This window comes from Emys orbicularis, chromosome 1 (genome assembly GCF_028017835.1).
Source record: "Emys orbicularis isolate rEmyOrb1 chromosome 1, rEmyOrb1.hap1, whole genome shotgun sequence".
Lineage (NCBI taxonomy): Eukaryota > Metazoa > Chordata > Testudines > Emydidae > Emys > Emys orbicularis.
Genome location: NC_088683.1, coordinates 89,750,947 through 89,771,511, shown reverse-complemented (window position 1 = coordinate 89,771,511; position 20,565 = coordinate 89,750,947). Strand labels below are relative to the sequence as shown.

General features: G+C 37.7%; 1 protein-coding gene across 4 annotated transcripts in view; it reads left to right on the top strand.

The window, feature by feature from the left end:
• ANKS1B (ankyrin repeat and sterile alpha motif domain containing 1B) overlaps positions 1 to 20,565 on the top strand; it is a 753,819-nt gene that overhangs the window by 412,576 nt on the left and 320,678 nt on the right. For all 4 annotated transcript variants that reach the window (XM_065423481.1, XM_065423480.1, XM_065423479.1 and 1 more), the window contains exons 14-15: positions 1,973 to 2,553; positions 7,194 to 7,266. In XM_065423481.1, the coding sequence (XP_065279553.1) occupies positions 1,973 to 2,553; positions 7,194 to 7,266 (654 nt within the window). The remainder of the gene's footprint in view (positions 1 to 1,972; positions 2,554 to 7,193; positions 7,267 to 20,565) is intronic.

Genomic DNA, 20,565 nt, shown 5'->3' with positions numbered 1-20,565 from the left:
CTAAAAACCCTCAGAGTGAGCAGTAATAAAACCAAGCAAATATATACGTATTGGATTTATTTAGAGACTATTCAGTGTTCAACTCAAACGGGGAAAAGAAAGGATTGTATACAACAAACTATTAGAATATTCTATTTAAAGCAAACTATAGAAAGGAAAATGCCTAAAAAAAGAAAAGGCAAACTACCAACTAACACTTCTAAGTAAATTAGACAAAACCAGAGAGAGAGATCTCACTGTCATGGTTATTAGGTGCACAGTCAGAGTGTTCCTGCTCTCTCAGTAGAGTCAAGTAAGTCAGCTTATATACAGCTGCCACCTTCCGAATTTACCCTCCAGGTGACACCCCCACAGAACTCACCCAGCAAATTTCAAAAGTTGAAAGAAAATAAGGGGTTTGACCTCTTTTTTTATCCCCCAAAACAGCCTTCCTGATGTCCTTGATTCTGCAAACTCTATCACATCCCACGTCCTCTTCTTTGCCATAACATCCTACACCACCTCTGTTCCAAAATGCTCAGGTCTGCCTAACAGATATATTTTAGGCATCTGTTTTTCAAAGGAGATAAGACCCTGTTAAAGAACAAGTACTTATATTCTTTCTAGTTCTGCTTAGTATTGTGCAATAGTGTTGAGCAATGTGCTTGGAAGAGTAGTTCTCCAATTTTTTCAGACTATTGACCAGTGAAAGAAGAGGGCCTCTTGTGTTCAATCTCCTCTACCAACTCTCTAGATCTCCCACTGCTTGTTTCTCTAATTTTGTTTCATTTTATGGACCATCAGGAAGGTTTCTATGGACCATAGTTTGAGAACCATGATTTATGACAAGTTTTAGCAAATTGTAGGAAACTGATCGACTTTCTTGCAATTTATGATATGGTGATAAATTTTATTCCTTCTGATAGCTTCACTATGCGCAAAATCAAATTGACTTTTAAGGTTTTTACATAGTTTTTACGCTGATACAATTATTTCCATTAGGGGTGTGATATTTGGTTTGTTTTTTAACTGAAATAGTTATACAGGTACAATCTTAGTGTAGCCACAGTTATACTGGTATAAAAGCACCAGTAATAATAAGGTGCATCTTTCACTGCTATAACTGCATCCATACTAAGGGGGTGGTACTGCTTTAACTTTACCAGTATAGTGAAAGCAGTACAACTTTTGTGTGTGAAGAAGCCCTCAATTCTTTCTCTTGGCCTGTGTAGATACAGGTTTACAAGGGCAAATACATTCCTAGTGGTTGCTAAAAAAGTATGTTTTGTACTAAATCATACAGAAAGCTTATTGTTAAAAGAGAAGAGACATGGGATATTTTGGAGACAATAAAATGTATTTGATTTCCTATTCTTTTTTTACAATCGCTGCTGTTACTTTGAAACTCTTCTTGCAAATTTGCAAGAAATAAAAACAAAATCCAGAACTGTTCTTTTGCTGTTGTCAGGAAAAATGAATCCTAGTTTAGATGCAAAGTTATTAACTAGGCTGTAGAAAGAGTAATTATTGACAGTACAATATCTGTGTCAATCATAGTTGCACATGCATTTTACCACATAAAAGTGTACCCAAATAATTTAGTTTATACCAGATTGTATAGTTTGTACCTATTTCTTCTCAACAGCAAATTTAGAGAAACCATCAAGTTAATAGATTAAAATGACCATTAATACCTTAACAATTCCCCTTTCTGCTAGCTGTTATTTACAGCACTCCCAAGGTGCTCATGTTTATTTTCCAACCAAAGCAGACCAATTAATCAAATTTATCCAGAAAAAAACAAAGTGCAACTTTCTAACAGATTAACAATAAACCAGTGCATGACTGCTATTATAGGAAATATCAAGCTTCTGTTTCCATACATATTTAAGTACCAAAGAGCATACCAAAAATATTCCTGTGTTCAGACCAGTATGATATTTAAAGGTATTTGATGAAAATTATAAACAAAAAAACCCTTACTATTTTGCAGAGAATCTTTGTCAGCAAGAAACATTCACTGAAAACAAGCTTCCCAAAGGACACCCCGCTGAGCAATTTGCTGGTCTACTTCATGGGTCTTCACCTGCATGTGACCCACCTGAAAATCCACTTCAACTGTATAGTAAAGCAAACCATTGCAGCAATCCACAGGAAAGCAGTTTAAACAAGAACACAGTACAACAGGGACAGCTACAGCAGGAAAACAACCCTGATCCTCCAGCTAAGAAAAAAAAACCACAAGTTGTAAACAGAACTATATTTCATACTAAAATTAATCCATTAGAAAATCATACATTGGTTGGCACAAAAACAAGAATAGGCGAGCAATGGATTATTACTACTGGGGGATTTGTGGAGCGAGCGTGCACACTTGGGAGGATTCGATCTTTGCCAAAGACGCTGCTTGAAATGCATTTATCCAAAAATGTTTCAAAGTCTGACTCTAATCTCATCTCCTATCCACCTAATGGGAAAAAAGCAAGAAGCAACTGGAGTGAACCCACACCAAGCCAACAAAATTCTAAAGGAAATTCTGAAAGAACACCATCCTTCACTTCAGAATGGGAAGAAGTAAGTCTTTGATCACTTTACACACAAACAAATGCATAAAATTGTGAAGAAACTATTCTCTTATCAAAGTTACTGGGGGAAGAAATTATGAAGTGAATATGCCCAACAACAAATCCTCAGGGAATGTGTATCGTGGGGGTAATACATAGTGGTTTGACAGCTGGGACAAAATGGAATCCACTTTTGCTCTCAGTGCCAAACACTTAGTGGAGTCTATTGTTTCCATAGGAAATTAAGTCAACCAGAAGTAATCCTGTAACTTTCTGTGTTGTTCAGGAGAAAGCACATATTATATCCTACTAAACCTCTTCACTACTGGAATTTATAAACCTGATAAAATACTTTCACATTGATGCTCCTTGTTGCTATTTCTATGCTTGTTGATTATTTCCATTAGCCTCTTTAGGGCACCAGTGAATGCTCACAAGGGACAATAGAAAATGGCAGATATGAAAAATCTGTAGATCCCACTTTAAGTGGAACAAAACATGTTGAGTTTTCACAAGCCCTTGATGTATAACACATCCTCTGACAGTCAATCGCCCTTGTACACAGCACTTCATATATTCCTAGTCCTTACAGGAATGAGGGGTGTTGGAGGGGAGCTGTTCCTGGGGCTGTTTTGATTTGGGATGTGGGTATGCGTTAATGCTGCTTTTGTGGTGCGTTTGAAGGACATTTTTCTGTAGTTTCAGAATTTGGTTTAAAGTTTTCAATATTTTTATAGCGTCTTTACTCTAATTGAGTTTTTTCCTTACTGCTGTGACAAATGTTAAGCATATAACTTGTCCCCAGTAGACACTGAAGTTCCCATCTTATTGTGCTGAATGAGTTGGTAGAGGGGGACATTTGAAACTTTGCAACTGTTGTGTAGCTTCAGTCGCCTTTCTTTAAGGGTAGTATCTCTCCCCACACATACGCCCCCCAATTAATGACCTATAAAGAAGGCATGAAAGGTGTGGAGGGGTTTGGGGGTTTGGTTTGTTTTATTTTTTACACTTGTTTTTCAAAATTAGAAATTTATGTCCTATCTTTCCTGGAAGATTCTCTAATGACTAGTAAAGTGATGATATCACAAGATTCAAGAGGGTGAAAACTGAGCAGTTGAGAGGGGAAGGCCTTTTAGTCCCTGTTTAAAGATTCTTTTAAAAATAATGTTATCACCTATTTGATGTCAATGACTGACTAACATTATAGAGAGAGAACATTTTAGTTAAAGTTATGCCACCACTTCTTTTCAATTAAAATGTAAAAACTAACAGTGCATACCCTCAGAGATACCCATTAGCTTCTCTAGTAAAACCAAGGACAACAGAGATTGATATTCTAAAGCTTGTCTACATTCAGGTTTTATTTGTTTGCTTCTTTTGCATACAAGGGTTTGAAACTGGGCTAAGCCATTTTCTGGTGCAGGTCATTTTTTACACCAGTGCACCTCTATCATCTACCCTCACTGTTTGCACTGTAATGCTACTACATGAACTAACTCCAGTGGAGACAAGCTCCAGGGTATTTAAAAATATTAAAAAGGCAAAAAAAAAAAAATTGAAAAGAACCCCAAAACTTTCACACTCTCCTTTTGTCTCAGAAAAAAACTCAATTTTTAAAAAGGTTATTGCAGGTCACTTTTACAGCTGATTTAATAGGGTCCCAACAAGGTGGCTTGAATTGTCAAGGCTATATCTTCTCAATGAAAAGATGCTTAGAGTCACATTATAATCTCAGTCACTGGTATACATTTTAGGGAAATCATGAAGTTACTGAGATCAAAATTTGACCCTTTAAAAATGAAAACTTCATTTACCAAAAATTGTGTAGTGGTTCTAAAATTGCAGATGCTGGGATTTTTATATCATCACTCTGATTTTTCTCCTGTCACTGGTATTATCACATAGGAAAAAGTAGAACTCTTCTTTCCTAACATTAAATATATGAACAAACAAACAAAAAATTATTCTATTTCCAAACACTTTTTACTTATTGTCATCATGCTTTCTCACTTATTGTACCATGCCAGCCCTTGGACCCACTTTTTGGTTTTATGGTCTTTCTTGGAAGGGGGCAGGAGGAAGAATATAGGATTAAATTAATAAAGAATTCAAGGAGGGTATATAGTTAATCAAAATCAACATGGGTTTATTAAAAATAGATCCTGTCAAACTAACTTGGTGTCTCTTTTTTATGAGATTACAAGTGTGGTTGAGATAGGTAATAATGTTGATGTAATATACTTCTGTAAGGGGTTTGACTTGGTGCTGTGTGACATTTTGTTTTAAAAACAACAACAATTTAAAATTAAAATGGAACACATTAAATGGATTAAAAGCTGGCTAACTGATAGATCTCAAAATGTCATTTAGCAGGCGTGTTTCTAGTGGGGACTGGGTCGTGGCTCTATGCCCTTTAACATTTTTATCAATGATCTGAAAGAAAATATAAAATCATCACTGATAAGATTTGCAGATGACATAAAAATTGGGGAGTGGTAAATAATAAAGATGACAGGTCACTTATACATAGTGATCTGGATTGCTTGGTAAATTGGGCGCAAGCAAACAAGGTGTGCTTTAATACTGCTGAATGTATACATGTAGGAACAAAGAATGTAGGCCATATTTACAGGATAGGGGACTCTATTCTGGGAAACAGTGTCTCTGAAAAAGATTTTGAGGTTATGGTGGATAATCAGCAGAACATGAGCTCCCAGTGCAACGCTGTGGCCCAAAGAGCTAATGCAATAATTGGATGCATAAATAGGGGAATTTATGCATAGGAGTAGAGAGGTTATTTTACTGCTAGAATATGTCCAGTTCTGGTGCCCACAATTCAAGAAGGATGTTGATAAATTGAAGAGGATTCAGAGAAGAGTCACGAGAATGATTAAAGGACTAAAGAACATACCCTATAGTGATAGACTCAAGGAGCTCAGACTATTTAGCTTAACAAAGAAAAGATTGTTACAGTCTATAAGTACCAACATAGGGAACACATATTTAATAATGGGATTTTCAGTCTAGCAGAGAAATCTATAAAACAATCCAGTGGCTGGAATCTGAAGCTAGACAAACTGAGACTGGAAATAAGGCATTTTTTTAACAGTGAGAATAATTAATCAGTGGAACAATTAACCAAGGATTGCCATCACTAGCAATTTTTAAATCAACATTGGATTTTTTTTTTCTAAATGATATGTTTTTGGAATTATTTTGGAGAAATTCTCTGGATGGCTTGTGTTATACAGGAGGTCAGACTACAGGATCACAATGGTCCCTCTGGCCTTGGAATCTATGAAACTAGTAAAAACTTATAAATTAACAAATGTGCAAAGGCATCTTGCGAGGAATGCAATATGGCCTCACAACTCATATCACGCCACAGCACAATTATATTTTCCATCAGTAGGCTTGGAAAAACAAACAAACAAATAAATAGAGGATTCAGAAAATTACCCTACAATTTTAAATGAACAAGCAAGGTGATGCTTAATAACCCAAACCAATATCTCTATCCATTAGTGTGACAGATATGTCAATTTCCTGCAATATCTTTGGGAGATCTTACTGTATTAAGTTTACATATCATTGTGGGCCAGGGATTTTTTTTTATTGTTTTTATGTTTTCTGTGTAATGCTTTTTACCTTAAGAATACCTGTGCTTATTTATACTGGTCAATGAGGTGATTTATAACCACTGTCAATTACACTGTTCATAAGCCTTCAGAGAGAAAGCAAAGCACAGATGCTGGCCTCTTTAGGCATTCTGGCTTGCTGAGAATATCACAGTGTAGGCAAGGAACTGTACAGTCTGGAATAGCCACAGCGAAGTGGGAAAGAGAGGCAGGTCTCCACGCAAGAGAGGTGACAGCTGAGGAGCCAATAGCCTATAATGGGTGTCATGGACTAACAATTAGCATTGCTGTTTATATAGTGCACTAATGGTTTACAAACATCATCAAACAACTCGGAGCTTCATTGCAGCCTACAAATTAAGTTCCCATTTCATAGATTATAAAGGCAAAAGGGGCTATTGGGTTCATCTAGTCTGACCTCCTGTATAACACTGTTCATAGAACTTCCCTGAATTAATTCCTTAATAAATTCGAGCATATTTTTTAGAAAATATTTAATGATTTAAAAATTGCTAGTGATGGAGAATCCATCTTGGAAAGTTGATCCAAATGGTTAATTATTCTCACTGCTCAAAATTTGTGTCTTATTTCCAGTCTGAATTGGATCTTGTTATACCTTTGTCTGCTACACTGAGGAGTCTATTATCAAATTTTTGTTCTTATAAACTGTGATCAATTCACCTCTTAGCCTTCTGTTTGTTACGCTAAATTGTCACCATTTATATATCTTAACTTATTCATTATTTATATTACATACATCTAAAGTATGACAAAGTAGTTGAAAATATACTGATACGGTTATATGTGAATAGGAGTTTGTGAATAGGAAAATAAAAAGGAAAAATAAAAATTCAACTGTGAAGAAGTTGGCCTTTACATTTTTCTTTGCGATCTTATTGATTGTATTATTGTTTTTTATAACAATAATAATGCCCTAGTTTCTCTGCTTGAAAAATTGTAATAAAATACAATAGATGAGTTTGAGATATTTTTCCTGCTTTCTCTTTTGCAGATTGATAAAATAATGAGTTCCATAGATGCTGGAATTAACACTGGGCTAGAGGAGATGAATGATGATACTGCAGGTAAGAAAGAAAATCTTTCTTTTCTTTTCTAAATAATTGCTTAATAAGCTTGCTTTTAGGACCCCTAGGAAAATTGGTGATAGAATTCTGCTAAGTAACCCAATATGTTGAAATCATCTTATATTTATTTTAATACCAGTGGACAGAATTCATTTCATTCACTTTCACAGATGCAGTATGCCAGCTATTCCAGAATCATCACTGTAAATGGCATATTGGAATCATTAATGTTGTTTTGAAACCTTAGCAGAGAAAAAGTTATTGTCTTCAATAGGGAAAACATTTAAAACTCATTCAGATGAGTCTGTTGTCGACAATGTTGGGATCCCTAGTGTAGACAGCCCGCCAGCTGGTGACACTGTTTTAAGCACCATGTTATCTAACCCTGCTTGAAGCAAATCTTCGACACTGCCGAAAATGGTGCTGACAGCTTGTGCTGACAGAGACTGGTGTTAGCAACAGTGGGAAATTTTTCAAACTTTTCCTAGTATAGACAAACCTGAGGTATCTAAGTCATAGCTACCATGTTGACATGTCAGTATAAATCTATGTTACTGAGCTGAGAGATCAGATTTTAGAAATTATTTATCATTTCAACTCCCAATGCTGGTGGAAGAAAGAGTTGCATGGGGAGTAATTTGATCTTTGGGAAAGAGCTTGGTGCCACACCACTGTTGGAAAATCCCTGTTAGCTCTTTCATGGCATAACACGTGCCTATATTGGGCAGGGATTATGCATTTTATCATTTAGGTAAAATAAAACAGAGTATTCCAATAGCTAGCTATTTCATGGAGCAATACTGGTGTCTATACTAGAGAAGACTATGCAGCTTATTAATTAGGCAGAAGTAATTGCTAGTCAGTAAAAAGGAAATCTGGGAAAATAACAGACTTGAATGCAAATATGGTTACAAAAAAGTACATGGCACATGCAGATTTGTTTCTGGAAGAGAATGATCAGTATGGTGGGAAAACCAGGAAGGTGAAATTAAGAGAGACTGAAAAAGCATGTTGTGCTGACTTTCTAGAATTTGTATTGCTCTTAAGCAGAATTATGGGTAGAGGACCTCTAGACAAGGAATTGTTTCTTAAGCCATGGTAAGGCTTCTCCAGCCAGGATGACAATGATTGTTATTAGTTTGGACTATAGTAGCACTCAGAGACCTCAACCAAAATCAGAGCCTCAATATGAAGAAACACAAGAAAAGGGATGGGGGTGGGGGGGCTAGGGGAAAGGGAACAACAAAAGAAATGCTAAAAGGCACATAAGGTTACATAGCTTCATTATATGCAGATAGGCTCCCATCACTTCTTGTGACCAGACGTTCATTTTCCCTGTGATTTTTTTTAAACTGTCAGGTAAGCCTCCCAATAATTCTAGCCATCGAGCACCTGTGCTTTATGCCTTATCAGTGGCCATTATGTTCCATACTCTTTCCTGACACTCACATGTGACATTTGGTTCTCCAGCCCTTTCAACTGGCAGGAGATCTACTGTGTTGTTCACTCTTCTGTTCCAAAAGAGCCTCTGTGGGTCTCAGCTTCCTTCCTTTCAGTTTGCAGCTGGCTGACAACTCAGCTTTTCCTGTACCACCTTTTCTTTATCAGTGTAAATTCAGCTGAGCTCCATTATATAATTCCACCATCAGTGAAGAATCAGAAGTATACAAATGAACAAAGTAAGACTATATTTTTCTAATCTAACCATCTTTAATGCAAACAAAGCTCCCTTTAAAGAAGTGCCAGTCTCTTTCAGAGCTTGCTACAAACAGCATCACCATTACAATTTTCACTTTATAAGAATTCTCTGTAGTAACTGAGAGCTTTCTCCATCTAATGTCCCATCACCAGCTGTTAGCAGTTGCAGATCAGCTACATGTCATAGGCAGTTGCATCATACCATCATCTCCTTAAACTTATCATGCTCAGTCTTGAAGCCAGGTGGGTTTTTTGCCCCCACTGCTCTCCATGGAAGGCTGTTCCAGAACTTTACTCCTCTGACATTTAGAAATCTTTGTCTAATTTCAAGCCTAAATTTGTTGATGGCTAGTTTATATCAATTTGTTCTTGTGTCAACATTGGTGCTCTCCCTCCCTGGTATTTATCCCTCTGATGTGTTTATAAAGAGGAATCATTTCTCCCCTCACTCTTCTTTTGGTTAGGCTACACAAGTCAAGCTCTTTGAGTCTCCTCTCATGAGGTAGGTTTTCCATTCCTCGGACCATCCTAGAAGCCTTTCCCTGCACCTGCTCCAGTTTGAATTCACCTTTCCTTACACAGTACATTTGAAAAAGACTTCAGCTAGATAAGGTTACGCTTTTTAAAACACATACACAGAAAGAACATTGCTTGATTTACCTGCATCTTAGAGGGCTGTGATAATGGCACCTTTTCAAGAAATACCAGTGTACAAGACAGAAACTCCTCTAAAATCAAACAGCTGGCTTTTATTGTCATGCTTCAAAGAATGCATGCAGGGAGAGAGCCATCTAAAAAAGGAGTAAAGGGGAAAAAACTAGTTTAGCAGGGAGAACTCATCACAGAATCATCTTGTATATCCAAAAAGCATATAAAGAAGCAGCAAGATCTCAGTGATATTAAATAGTTCTTATTACATACTCTAACATTTCCAAGATCTTTCTTTCTTACTTTTACTTATTTTATTTATTTATTTATTTATTTATATTTGATATGATATGATTAAATCTTTTAAAGCTATTATATCTGAATGAGATTTAATTTGAATGCTAGCAGTATCTTCTACTTTGGCCTGTCTCTTTGCTCTGTTTTGTGTAGCTCCGATCACAACAAGGTGCTGGTCTGTGGCTGGGGCTACTAGGCACAGTAATACAGTAATACAAATAATAAATAATTAGAGATGAGTGAAAATTTTCAGACAAATAGTTTATTCATCAAACAATGCAGTTTCAGGTTGACTGAAACTTTTTGCAGATTAGTGTCGAGTTTGCCAGATGTTTGAGCTGAACCAAAAAAGTCAAATTTTTTCAGTAATGTCAAAATGAAATGTTTTGTTTTGACCCCAAAAATTTAGATTTTCAGGTGTTTTGACAAGAACAAAGCAAAGAATTCCCAAAACAGCTGGAGGAAGACGTGGTGTTGCAGCTGCTTTCCTTATAAGCTTTACAGCAGTGGATCGAGTGTGGGAATATGACTCTACAGCTTCGTAGTTAGGGCACTCACCTAGAATGTTGTAAGAGACCCAAGTTCAAGTCATGCACAAAGGTAGAAGAAAGCCATCATGTCTTTCCTCTCCCACTCCCAGATCCTGCACTGAACACAGCTCAAGCCTATATTTATATAGGAAAATTAATATAATACTAAGTGACAATTGTTTATATAATCTCATATTTTAAAATAGTGAATTTTCTAAATTTCATTGATATAGCAAATCTCTTGTAGTTTTATTTAAATGTCTTTGTAAGAGAGTTATAGAGATGCAGACTGAAAATGATGAATTACTAATTAGAGTTCACTGTAGAAGTCAGAAAGATTTCTGCGAATGTTACGTTCATTTGTTTAAAAGTGGTTAGGTTATTTTGTATAATTTTCAGGAAACATCAGTTTTCTTTTCTAGTAATTTAACTTAACAATCAATAAACATTCAAATAATATACACTCTGAAATGTAATATGAAATGGTACACTTCATTTTTATTTGTCTTCATTTATTAGTATGATATGGTATTTTCAATATATGTTAGTAGAGACAGCAGTTAAATGAAATTTACACACACATACACTTGGTTTAACAAGTATGAAAAGGTTTTTGATATTGCATAGTATCTCACTTTCATTGAATGATATTTTTGAGTATGAAATATATGACTTGCATTAATAATAGAAAGGCTAAATATAAATCTGCGCTGTGATGATTATTATGATAACGTGAGTTAACTGCAGCCAATCTAGAGGTGGAGTTTAATCAACTAAACAGCTGTTTTTTATTTTTGGCAGACAAGATACTTAAATTTGATTAGTAATATACATCCTGCAAGTCTTTAGAAAAGCAAATAAGCTGAAATATCAACCATCTGCATTTCCCTGTAAAATAATAATAATAATTAATAATAAGATTCAAATTCACATTTTCTTTTGCCTGATTATACGCACATTTTTCTACATAATTTTTTCTTTCAAGGAGTGCAGAGTAGTGTTTCCAGATTAATGAGAGATTCATGGTTGCCCAGCAGCAATGCAGAGATATGGGGCTCAGAGTTTGTTTATTTCTGAAAGTTACTTGAAAGGGAATAACTAAGAGACTTAGCCACTTTGGGGAGAAATGACTCTTGAACACAAGGAATAGGAAGTACATCATACTAGAAATTAGAATGCTTCAGGGATCTAGTATTTAAATGAGTGATGAGTTAGGCTAATCCTGGATGGTTCCACATCAAAGCAAGTTTGAAGAACATAAGAATAGCCATAGAGGGTCAGACCAGTGGTCCATATAACCTAGTATCCTGTCTTCCAACAGTGTCTGGTGCCAGATGCTTCAGAGGGAAGGAACAGAACAGGGCAGTTTATAAAGTAATCAATCCCCTGCCATCCAATCCCAGTTTCTGGCAATCTGAGATTTGGGGACACGCAGAGCATGGGGTTGCGTCCCTGACCATCTTGGCTAATAACCATTGATGGACCTATCCTCCATGAACTTATCTATTTTTTTTTAACTCAGTTATGGTTTTGGCCTTCAGAACATCCGGTGGCACTGAATTCCACAGGTTGACTGTATGTTGTGTTGAAGAAGTACTTCCTTCTGTTTGTTTTAAACCTGTTGCCTATTAATTTCATTGGGTGACTTTTGGTTCTTGTGTTAGGTGAAAGGGGTAAACAACATTTCCCTATTCACTTTCTTCGCAGCATTCATGATTTTATAGACCTCTATCATATCCCCCGTTAGTCGTCTCTTTTCTAAGAAGACCAATCCCAGCCTTTTTAAATCTTTCCTCATATGGAAGCTGTTCCATACCAGTAATCATTTTTGTTGCCTTTCTCTATTTTTTTTCCAATTATATTATCTTTTTTTGAGATGGAGCAACCAGAACTGCATGCAGTATTCAAGGTCTGGGTGTACCATGGATTCATCTAGTGGCATTATGATATTTTCCATCTTAATATTTATCCCTTTCCTAGTGCTTCCTAACATTCTGTTTGCTTTTTTTTGACTATGACTGCACATTGAGCAGATGTTTTCAGAGAACTATCCATGATGACTCCAAAATCTTTCTTCTTCATTTCTTTGCATTTATCAATGTTGTATTTTATCTGTCGTTGCCCTGTCACCCAGTTTTGTGATATCCCATTGTAACTCTTCGTAGTCCGCTTTGGACTTATCTATCTTGCATAATATTGTATAAACTGCCAACTTTGCCATCTCATTGTTTAACCCTTTTTCAGATCTTTTATGAATATGTTGAACAGCACTGGTCCCAGTACAGATCTTTGGGGGTCCCTACTATTTACCACTCTCCACTCTGAAAACTGACCATTTATTCCTACCCTTTGTTTCCTATCTTTTAACCAGTTATTGATCCATGAGAGGACCTTCCCTCTTATCCCATGACTGCTTACTTTGCTTAAGAGTCTTTGGTGAGGGACCTTATCAAAGGTTTTCTGAAAGTTGAAATATGCTGTGTCCACTGGATCACCCATGTCCACATGCTTGTTGACCCCCTCAACAAATTCTAATAGATTGGTGAGGCATGATTTCCCTTTACAAATGCCATGTTGCCTCCCCCAACATATCATGTTTATGTATGTATCTGATAATTCTATTCTTTACTATAGTTTCAACCAACTTGCCTGGTTCTGAAGTTAGACTTACCAGCCTGTAATTAGAAGGACTGCCTCTGGAGCCTTTTTTAAAAATCAGCATCACGTTACCTGTCCGATAGTCATCTGGTACAGAGGCTGATTTAAGCAATAGGTTACATACTACAGTTATCAGTTCCGAAATTTCATATTTCAGTTCTTTCAGAACTCTTGGGTGAATACCATCTGGTCCTGCTGACTTATTACGGTTTTATTTATTGGTTTGTTCCAAAACGTCCTCTATACCTCAATCTGGAACAGTTCCTTGGATTTGTCACTTAAAAAGAATGGCTCAGGTTTGAGATTCTCCCTCACATCCTCTGCAGTGAAGACCGATGCAAAGAATTCATCTAGCTACTCTGCCACAGCCTTGTGTTCCCTGAGTGCTCCTTTAGCACCTCAGTTGTCCAGTGGCCCCACTGAGTGTTTGGCACTCACAATCATCTTGGGGTCCACTTGGACATTTGAGGGACCTACGTGTGTAGAATAGGTCCCAGAGGTTGTGGTTCATTTGCAGTTTAATAATCATAAGTGTTATTGTGTTTGCTCCTGCCTAGATGTATTGAAAGAGGGTGTGAAATGGTGCAGGAAGCTTCTCTCTCACATTCCATGTACCCATACGAGAGGCATCTTCCCCTTGAGCATTAAACTTCTTGGCTGGCTAATGTGCTAGGTGGTGCTCCTTACTGCAAAAAGGCATATCCATAGCCACATTTCCCCACTACCATTTGCACCTGACAGAGTTAGGCTGTGGGTGTTTAGAATAGCACACACTATTCTTTTTTAAAAGTCTGGATTGCTCCTAGTCAAATGGGTGTGCTGCAGGTGAGGAAAGATTGCAACAAGCCACCTTTCCACTCTGCAGGGACCAAACACATTCTTGAGCACAAGGAGTGGGAGAGTAAAGTGGAGATAGTAGCACTAGGTTCTCCCATTGGGAAGGAATGGAGTGTGAGGGTGGGACCATGGCCAAAGAAGCTGAATGAGAGCAAGAAGAGCTCATGCTACATTCTATAAGACTGTAGCCTGTAGGTGAGCTTTTCAGACCCATGCTTCCCAGAAGCTAGGAGTCCAGCTTCCTCTCCTTCCCCCATCTGTTCTGCACATGCTAAATGATGGGATACCAATACTCAAACATGGAATCTTCCCTTCCTCCAGGGTGCTTCTGCTCGTAAATTCTGCTAGAATTTGGCTTAAAAGACATCAAACTTTCTTTGTATGAAGGAAGACTTGTTGGGCTGGCCCTTTTCTCTGTTTGCTGCCATATGGTTGCAGCTTTGGCAAAGCAGTCTTCCTCCAAAGCTGTTAATATTCTCCCTCCTCAATGGCAGAAAACAGATAAATTATAAGTACTTAATTAAGGAAGTATTTTAATTAGATATGTGTAGGCATGTTGGCATAAGGCTGTTTTCACAGTGGTTAGTTATATATCTGTAATGCTATACTTTAATTGTAGTTTAGTGTGTTTAGGTTATAGCAATTGCTTCCTCTCTTTAACTGACAGCATCGTTAAACTTAGCACCTTGATATAATGCATCCAGTTCATGTACTTTAATGAGAGGTGCTCTGCTCATCTGTATTCCTTTGTTTAGATTTACCATAACTGTCTGCTTCTCCCATTAGAGGGACAAGGTGGATGAGGTAATATCTTTTATAGAATCATAGAAGATTAGCGTTGGAAGAGACCTCAGGAGGTCAGCTAGTCCAGCCCCCTGCTAACAGCAGGACCAAAACCAACTAAATCATTCCAGCCAGCTGAGCCTTGACATGAGTCAGACCAGCCAGGTCAGAGCAATGTGAAATTCAGTCAAACATATCGTTAGATGTGGTCCTCTTGTAGTAATAGCATTGCCTGATGACTAGAAGAAACAAAGACAAATAAGAGTTAGGTGGACTTTGAGTGATGCTAAATGTTCAGTGAGCTTATAAACTTATGGAGAAGAGATTCCACAGGAACATTAAAATAATCTTGGCAGGACAATATGTACTTTAATTTTAGAGATGAATCTAGGATGAAGTCACGGTACCACTTTATCCTTATAAAAATGGGTATAAGGTGGACCAGTAACTAGGGCTTAAAGTTCATTTACTTGGCGAACTGAAATCATTGGCACCATGGAAATTATTAGTCACGGACCAGAACCCATTGGACTAGGCACTGTATGGACACAGAACAGAAGGACAATCCCTGCCTGAAAGAGCTTACACCATAAGTATAAGACAAGAGACAACAGATGAATACATACTGATAGATGGGGGGTACAAGGAAACAATGAGATAATATTAGTCAGCATGATAGGCAGTGGTCATAGCACATGAGCAGCCTAACTGTTGTCAACCTTTTTGTATGCATCAACCAAAGGAGAATTTTGAGGAAGGATTTGAATGAGGATAATGAGGTAGCTTTGTGGATGTTTATAGGGAGTTCTTTCCAAATACAGTGGGCAGCATGGGTGAAAGCCCAGATGTGCTGGTTTGAAAAATTAGCAAGTGGTCAATGGAGGCTTTCTCATTGGCCAATTGGAGGCAGGAGTTGACAACTCGATAGTGAATGAAAGGTGATAGGTAGGGTGGGGATAGACAGCAAAAGTGAAGACAAACAGCTTATGTTTGATGCACTACAGAACTCATACTAACATATTAGTTTGAGAGCGGTAACTTTGCAGCAATCTGCTGTCCCATTAAATAAAACACTAGACTATGTATAGTTGGGTTTTGAATTAATTCTCCCTATGTTTAATTTGTCTCAAATATATAAATATATAATTTCTATAATGTTTGGGGTTCCACCTAAATATATTAGTTCAATAGCAAATTTATAGTGGCATCTAAATAGATGATGATAACCATCATGAGTCCAATACTAATTTTTGTTTTACTGATATTGGGCATATGCATGACATGTATGTGCTTTCCTTTATGGGCTGAATTCATTCCAGATGTAACTTTGCTCTAATTTAGTGGCATTTCACCTGAGATTAATCTGATCTATGATGTCCAAAATGGGTTTAGGATGGCTTTCATTTACCTCGAAGTACCTGTGTGTTTACCATTAGAGGGTTTTTGAAGTCTGGATTTGTCACACTTAGAAAAAAGATTTCTTTCTTAGAGGTGTAATTTTATTCTCCTAGGAGCAGAGATTTTCCCCTTTTTCCCCAAGTATATTACACCACCATTTCAGCAAATGTTTTAGGAGGTTGTGGATTTATTTTTAGACATATGGCCCTGTCAGAAAGGTTTATGCTATCGCACACAATTCATTGATATAACATGAAGAGCTCCCCTGTAGGCTGGTTGCCTCTTCTTTTCATGCAGCTTGTAACTGGGAAGTTCTCCCAAAGTTTAGCAGCTCACTTGAAATGAGTTTCCTCCTGAGTAGTTATCTTTGGTTTGAGATTTTTATTTTATTATTTGCCACAGAAATGCATAGGTAGTTCATAAATATTTTTAAACGGGTAATGAAATTAGAACAAAGAAAACAGGGTAGATGGGTGAATTAATAAAGAGACTAAAATAATAAAAAGCTTCCTGTAGTATATTAATCAATGATATAGTATTTTCTGATTTTGAATACTCTGTTAATTTTTGGTCACAGCACCTTATAGTTTTATATTTTATATATTTTTGAGAGTTATCAGGCATACTCAGTGCTGTACAAACAAGAGAAGACCCAATTCTTGCCCCCAAAGAGTTTGCAGTCTGTCAGACACAGACAATAGTTCAGATGCTCATGGTACATATACTGAATGTCTAATCTCAAAGCAATTATTTTTTTTTTTTAATCTGGTTTTGGATTATACTTGAAAGTCTTTCCTTGAAAAAGCTATATCTCAGATTTAAAAGATCCCGAGAAAAGAAGAAAAGATCATTAAATATATGGAGGGGCTCACATACAGTATAGGGAGATATAATGCAACCATGAATTAAGTAAGCTTGAAAGGAGAATACATAGAATTTATGTGAGGGGTGTCATAACTATAAAGGGAAGGGTAACAGCTCTCCTGTGTACAGTACTAAAATCCCTCCTGGCCAGAGACTCCAAAATCCTTTTACCTGTAAAGGGTTAAGAAGCTCGGGTAACCTGGCTGACACCTGACCCAAAGGACCAATAAGGGGACAAGATACTTTCAAATCTTGGGGGGGGGAAAGGCTTTTGTGTGTGCTCTTTGTTTTAAGGGGTTGTTCCCTCTTGGGACTGAGAGGGACCAGCCATCAATCCAGGTTCTCCCCATCTTTCTAAACAAGTCTCTCATATTTCAAACTTGTAAGTAAAAAAGCCAGGCAAGGCGTCTTAGTTTTACTTTGTTTTCTCAACTTGTAAATGTACCTTTTACCAGAGTGTTTATCTTTGTTTGCTGTACTTTGAACCTAAGACAGAGGGGGGTCCTCTGAGCTCTTTAAGTTTGATTACCCTGTAAAGTTATTTTCCATACTGATTTTACAGAGATGATTTTTACCTTTTTCTTTAATTAAAAGCCTTCTTTTTAAGAACCTGATTGATTTCTCCTTGTTTTAAGATCCAAGGGGGTTTGGATCTGTATTCACCAGGAGTTGGTGAAAGGAAGGAGGGGGGAAGGGTCAATTTCTCCTTGTTTTAAGATCCAAGGAGTTTGGATCTGTATTCACCAGGGAATTGGTGAGAGGTTTCTAAAAGCTTCCCATGGGTAGGGAATGGTGGCAGCGGACCAGAACTAAGCTGGTAGTTAAGCTTAGAAGTCCTCATGCAGGCCCCCACACTTGTACCCTAAAGTTCAAAGTGGGGATACAGCCTTGACAAGGGGTTTAGTAAAAATAAATAAATCCCATGCTAAGGCGGGGACAGGAGATGGGCTGGAGCAGTACTGGGCTAGGGTGGCCCTGCACCTTAGGCACTGCCGAGCATACTTCTGAGGAGAAAACCAGCATAAAGGGAAGGAACTTCATCAGCCCCAGGCAGTGGGGAAGGACAGAGGCCATTTACTAGAGAAGCCCCACTCTGCATTAAGGGAAGAGGAAGCTTCTGCCATGAGACCTGGCTGTGAGTCCCCCACTCTTAGACACTCCCCAAGAGGGAGGGAGAACAGGGGTAGGGGCTTGAGAATGCCACGGGCATCGGCCCTAGAACGTGAGGATTTTGAAGCAAAGACTTTAAGTCTACAATGACCACACTCCAAACTCAGATGAAGGGGTAGCAGGAAGTGGCCATGGGGAAGGTGAGCAATTGGAGTGGTTGTCCGTAGGCCAGTGCACAGCATTTCACTTTCAGGGCCCTGGGTTGGGACTCGGTGGAGTGGGAAGGCCCAGGTCCCTCTATCTACTCCAGACTATAAACCCTGGTTCCCAATAAGGGCAGAGCTAGGGGTTTCCATCAAAAAGGTCAATCCAGGCAAGACCTTATCCAGCAAGCTGGGACACCTTGAACTAACAGAAATACTGGGGTCAGAGGCCTAGACCACTAGGCCTGCTGACGGATCCAACCACCCCGCTATAGGTGCACTCAGAGTTAATGGCAGGTAAATTTAAAACAAAAGGAAATACTACTACTTAATCTGTGAAATTCATTGTTTTAGTCAAATGGCCAAATTCTACTCTCAGTTAAACCAGAGTAAGTTCAAAGGAATCTATTGCAGTCAGGAGAGTTATTCTGTATTTGTAGTGATGTAACTGAGGTCAGAATTTGGCCTATATACTGTAGCTGGATTTTAAAAGGAGCTGGGATAATTTTATGACTAGTAATAACATTGATAATTAATGCTAATAGTAAGAATTCTTTGCTTTTATTTAGCACCTCTCATTGGAGGGTCTCAAAGCAATAAGACGGGGCTACTCAGTAGTCAAGCCTTAGGGTATCTGCTGATCACTGCAGACGAAGGAAGGAATTTTTTCCTCCCGTATTGAGCATTGCATGATTTATCAGGTGCATTATGGTGTTCCTTCACCTTTCTTCAAAGCATCAGACAACATAGGCTACTGCTAGAGACAGGACTTCAGACTTTTCTTGCCATGTCAGATCTGTTTTGATAAAGGTATCCCAGATACAACAGATGTACTGTAAGTTACATTTAAGTTTTTAATAAAGTGATTGTGTTAGTAAAAACAACAAGGAGTCCTTGTGGAACCTTAGAGACTAACAAATTTATTTGGGCATAAGTTTTCGTGGACTATAACCCACTTCATCAGATGCATGGAGTGGAAAATACAGTAGGCAGGTATAAATATACAGCACATGAAAAGATGGGAGTTGCCTGATCAAATGGGGGGTCCATGCTAATGAGGCCAATTCAGTTAGGGAGGATGTGTCCCATTACCACCAGTTGACAAGAAGGGGTGAATATCAACAGAAGGAAAATTACTTTTTGTAGTGCTAATGAGGCCAATTCAATCATGATGAATGTGGCCCATTCCCAACAGTTGACAAGAAGGTGTGAGTATCAACAGAGGGGAAATTATTTTTTGTAGTGACCCAGCCACTCCCAGTCTTTATTCAGGCCTAATTTGATAGTGTCCAGCTCTGCAGTTTCTCGTTGAAGTCTGGTTTTGAAGTTTTTTTTGTTGAAGAATGGCCACTTTTAGGTCTGTTATTGTGTCCAGGGAGACTGAAGTGCTCTCCTACTGGTTTTTGAATGTTACAATTCTTGATGTCTCATTTGTGTCTGATTTGTGTCTCTAAGCAAAAGAATAAATGTAAGAATCAAGGTAACAGAAGCAGAAATCTACATATATAGGAATTAATTACAAGAACTAGCATAGAAATACTGGGTGCCCACTAAAACTATTTAACTTGGTCAGACAATATATGAAAAAGGAGACCTCCTTATTGAGACCAATAACTTAATGATCTCCTTTTTATACTTGGTTTAAAATTGAAACATAAATGGGAATAAAAACAAAGCTCCCCCCACCATAATTACAGAAGAGGTATTTCACAATTTCTCCCAGTATTTGGCAAACAACAATTTAAATATGAGAATGTGAAGGTTATAACAGTGAAATATCATGAGATGCTTGTTACAAAGTATCTTGCCTAGCTCCTTTTTATTTTTAAATTTAGTATATTAAAATATACTGCCATTGTCTTTGAGACATGGATGAAGGTCAATGATACAAAACTGAGCAAAAGTTTTATGAGAATTTTTAAGAAGAGTGAGGTAGAGCCAGGGAGCATAGTCTAGTCATGGGAAGTGAGGGTATATAAGGAAAAGTCTAGGTTCCAAAATTGTTCTGTTATCTGCATGCATTTGGAATAACTCAGTTGGAAGTCAGTGGAGTTACTCTGGATTTATATGAGAGTAAATGAGAGCAGGATTTTGCTCATGCAGTCAGGGGGACTGGAACAATTTTTATAGTGGGCGTGCTGAAGGCAGAAACCATGTATTTGGGTTATTACTACTTCAAGGCAGTGGGCGAGGCAGCACCCTTAGTTCCAGCACCTATGCATGCAGTCAGTAATGTGAATAGAAGGCTAGGGGAGTAAAAGGTCTGCCAAATT